General features: G+C 38.1%; 1 protein-coding gene across 1 annotated transcript; it reads right to left on the bottom strand.

Moving 5' to 3' along the window:
- Nucleotides 1-3,082: 3,082 nt before the first annotated feature.
- On the bottom strand, nt 3,083-3,424 carry LOC138893624 (uncharacterized). Its single transcript, XM_070178268.1, has one exon. It carries the CDS (start codon nt 3,422-3,424, stop codon nt 3,083-3,085), a length of 342 nt encoding a protein of 113 aa, XP_070034369.1.
- Nucleotides 3,425-4,804: the final 1,380 nt, after the last annotated feature.

Below are 4,804 nucleotides of genomic sequence, written 5' to 3'. Positions count from 1 at the left end.
TGATCAAAATGGGACTTAGACGGGATTTTGGTTCATTCTCTCAAATTTTCAAAACAAGAAACCCTAGAGGCGATTTTTCAAAGAACCCTTCTTCCCCAAATCATTCGTAAGTGATTCTAAACTAGTTTCTTTCAATCATTCACTACATTTCCTAAGATTTTAACCGATTGATTGAGCTTGGTTCGAGGTAAGTGGCTTGCCTAACCTTGTGTGGGGAAAATCCCGTAAGGATTTGGTACTGTTGTGATATGTGAACACCGTGTACGTGAGCTGAAGAGTACATACAAGGGCTATATTGTTGTAAAACCCGATTTTTACTGAGTATCAATCTGTTTTCCTTTCAATTTGAGTTATACCATTTCAATGAGTATTAGTCTGTTTCCATTCTTAATTGAGGTATTCCAATATGTGTAGTTATCCTGTTTAGTCTATTATTGCATGTCTATGTGCTTTAACTGCTTATTTGAACTCTGTGAAGCATGACTAGTTGATTTTCGGTTTTCCTTGTTCTTTATCAGTATTAACTGTAGAAATATTGTTGTTAATTGTTGTAATGATCGGTTTGAGCTGTGTGTTTACTTCTGATACTACGAGCCGGTTCCTTGGGAGTTCTCTCTGCACGTTTACTTTTGATACTATGAGGTGGTACCTCGGGAGTTCTCCCTGTATATTTAATTTTGGGACTACAAGGCGGTACCTCAGGAGATCCCCTTGCATATTTACGTTTGAGACAACGAGACGGTATCTCGGGAGATCTCCTCGCATATTTACTTTTAGGACTACGAGACGGTATCTCGGGAGACCCTATGTTGAGTGTTTATTTTATTTTTTACTACGAGACAGTATCTCAGGAGTGCCCCTATTGTTATCGCATTGTGCTGTGTTATTATTTCTCTATGAATTCTTTTTGTTATATTTCCTGTTTTACTTCATTTTATTATATTATCTGTCTTATTATTATATCTCCAGTAGGGCCCGGACCTGACCTCGTCACTACTCTACCGAGGTTAAGGCTTGGAACTTACTGGGTACCGTTGTGGTGTACTCATACTACTCTTTTGCATATGTTTTGTGTGGAGATACAGGTGCTTCTCATCAGCCCGCTATTAACTGAGAGTGCTTGTTGTTGTACGGAGACTTCAAGGTACATCTGTCGCATCCCCAGACCTCGGAGTCCCCTATGTCAGTTACCTTCCGTATTTCTTTTATTAGACTCTGGTGTATAGCGATTGTAGTTTCCCTCTGTAGATTATGACTTATGATGTTCCGGGTTTTAGGAATAATGTGTATTACTAGAGTGTTGGTTATTGCACATGCCAAGCAACATTGTTACCAGTTATTTAGTTATCTGTTGCAGTTAGTTGTTAAGTTTTACTTCAAGTTTTGTTATTTTTGTATTTTGTTAGGCTTACCTAGTCGTATAGACTAGGTGCCGTCATGACATCTTACAGAGGGAGAATTGGGTCGTGACAACTTCTTCCCTAGCAAGCATCATTTCTTTCCAAACATGAGAGCCTTGTCTAAATTACACTAGTGTTGGTAATTCCTTTTTGCAGTACTTATTCCACATGAAGTTAGTCCATAGTGATTTAGCAGTTTTGAACCTCCACCGCGGTTTAGAAAACATAGATTTGGATACATCATGGAGATACCTAAACCCTAAACCTACTTCTTCTTTAGGAAGGCATAGATTCTGCCAGGAAGCCCAGTGGCTGCTCCTACCTTGCTCTTTGGTGCTCCAAAAGAAACGTGCAAAGATTTTATGAAAGTGCTCAATAATATTTTTTTTAGGGGGATCGAACATTGAAAGTAGGTGCAATGGTATAATTTGCAACACACTTGTAATTAGTGTTGCCTTTCCTCCAAATGATAGGAGTTTTCCTTTCCAAGAATGCAATTTAGCCTTTATTTTCTTTATAAGATCATAATAGTAATCCTTTCTTCCTCTAGTGTAGAATATTGGACACCCTAAATATGTGAAGGGGAACTCTCCTCTTGCAAAACCTGTAATGTCACCTACTGCCTGGAACAAAGCATGTGCAACATTAACATGCATGTAATAAGAGCTCTTAGATTTGTTGATCACTGAGCCTGACACCTGTTCATATATGCCCAGTATTGCCATGATCTTACTCAATGAAGGAGGATGAGCTGAGGTAAATATTATTGTATCATCAGCATATGCCAAGTGGTTCAAAGGATCAGACCACTTAGGCATACCATATCCAACAAATGACTTGTCTTCAAAGAGCTTATTCAAGGACCTAAACAGTATCTCAACTGACAAAATAAATAAGGCAGGAGATAAAGGATCACCTTGCTTAACTCCCCTTCTTGACTTAAAGAAACCTGAGGGTTGTCCATTCACCAAAACTGAATACCAGTTGTTTGACACCAAATTCCATACTGTATTAATAAAAATTTCGGCAAATCCCATTTTTCTTAGTACATGTAACAAATATTTCCATGAAACCTTGTCATATGCCTTTGCCATATCTAGCTTAATGATAACATTGGCAGGTTTGCCTCTCAATCTTATGTCAGTGACAATTTTCTGAGTGAGTAGTATATTCTCAAATATGCTCCTCCCTTTCACAAATCCAGATTGATTAGGATATATTAGAGAGGGCAGGAACTGCTCCAATTTATCATGTAGAACTCTAGACAACACTTTATTGATAAAGTTGCTCAGACTTATTGGTCTTAAGTCTAAGAAAGTGTACACCTTGGGCTTATTTGGTAGCAACACCAAATTAGTATGAGTAATAGACTTGGGCAAATGTGCACCACCATAGAAATGTAGTATCATATCATGTATGTCATAGCATATTACTTTCCAGCATTCTTGATAAAATAGTCCAGTAAATCCATCAGGACCACTGGCACTATCTCCACTTAGCTTAAAAATTGTTGCCTTAACTTCCTCTATTGTTGGAAATCTACACAACTCCAAGTTTTGCTCCAAAGTCACCAAAGTAGGTAAATTCTCCAGCATGGAAACATCTGTAGGATTCCCTTCATTAGTGAACTGCCTTTGATAGAATTCAACTGTAGCATTGGCCATTTGTTCTTGATCTTTCAACTAATTTTCATCTCCATTCTGGATCCTTTTCAATTGCAGCTTCTTTCTTTTGCCATTGACATTGTTGTGAAAGAAATTAGTGTTCCTATACCCCTCTGCAAACCATGTCATCCCAGCTTTTTGCTTCCAGAATTGCTCCTCTATACTCAAGTATTTCTTCATTTCTTCCTGAGCTTTTTGAAGGACTATTATGTTCTCAATTGTTGGCTCCTCCTCAAACAATATCTCTTTGACCTTCACAATGTCTTCCAGTATATCCAGTTGCTTGAAAATATCTCCAAATGTATCCCTGCTCCATTTAGATAATGTTGCCCTTACCTTCTTCAATTTATGCTTGAACATTAGAAATGGATCTCCAATGAAATCAACATTCCAATTCTACCTCACCACCTAGTTAAATGTAGTATGTTTTGTCCAGAAATTCAAGAATTTGAAAGGCTTGACAAAGTTTGTGGTTTGTTCCCCACAAGTCATTAGCAATGGTGCATGATTTGAGCATGTCATGATCAAGTGCTCCACTTCAGTTGTTGGAAATAGTTGCTGAAATTGTAAGTTGACAAAAATCTTGTCTAATCTCTTAAAAATGCACTCTGAATTAGGTCTCCCATTCCACCATGTAAATGGGCTTCCTTTATAATCATGATCAAACAAACCACATGAGTTTACACAAAAAAGCAAAGTCCTCATATTCAGGTGGATATACTAGACAACCCCCTATTTTTTCATCTTCATTTAATACCACATTAAAGTCACCTCCCACTAACCAAGGTAATTTCATGTCATTTGCCAAGTAATACAAGCTATCCCATAATTCCAATCTCTCCACCGATGAGCATTTTGCATACACAAAAGTCATCAAAATGTGTTGGCCAAGATTATGGTGGAACACCCTTATAGTCACTTGTTGAGCAGTTTCTGTAACCAACTCCCATCAACCGTAGAATCGAAGAACAACCATATCTTCCCATTTAAATTTGAGAAGGCAGTTTCCATATTCAATATGATCCTATATGTTTGTATATGCCCTGACGTTTGAAAAGGCTCCATTAGTGCTATCACACAGAAATTGTGCTCCCTTTGCATATTGATTACCCTAGGAAAGGCCTGCTGAGTGTTGACAGACCTAATATTCCAGATTAATGTCTTGATCATCATTTGGTCTGTGATGCAGCCCTTCTGGGCAGGATCCGTTTTGCTTGTGGAATTTCTTTGGTTTAGCCTTGTTTTATTCCTTTTTTCCACTCTTATCACCAGCTCTGGGTGATAAATCTGCTTCCCTCGCTATTGCCTTAAAGTTTTCTATTGTTGATTCATCATCCTCTTCCTCTCCATAGTTAACAAGATCAGTTCATGTAGGGCTTGTAAAGGTAACTTAAGAGGCATGTTTAGCTGAAGATGTAGTGGCAATCCAGTTCCAGAAGCACTAGCTAGTGGATTTATCTCAACTATATTTGGTCGGTGAGGAACCAAAGCATGTTTTGGTTCAAATGTAGTTGTTTCCTCTAGCATCATTGAGTTTAGACCTCCAGTTCCCATTGCTTTCTGTACCATTCTGAATTGTAGATTATAAATGTTACCCAGACCTGGTTTCATTGTTGATCTGGTTGGTGAGATTACTATTTTATTGATGGCTAGTTGCTTCCCACCATCAATTTGAGTGATTGCCCTCTCTATTTCTTGAAGTATGTTTGCATCAACATCCATCATCTTATCCCTTGATGC

The sequence above is a fragment of the Nicotiana tomentosiformis genome, chromosome 6 (assembly GCF_000390325.3).
Source record: "Nicotiana tomentosiformis chromosome 6, ASM39032v3, whole genome shotgun sequence".
NCBI lineage: Eukaryota > Viridiplantae > Streptophyta > Magnoliopsida > Solanales > Solanaceae > Nicotiana > Nicotiana tomentosiformis.
Note: the sequence above shows the minus strand (reverse complement) of the source record. Positions and strands in the feature narration are given on the sequence as shown.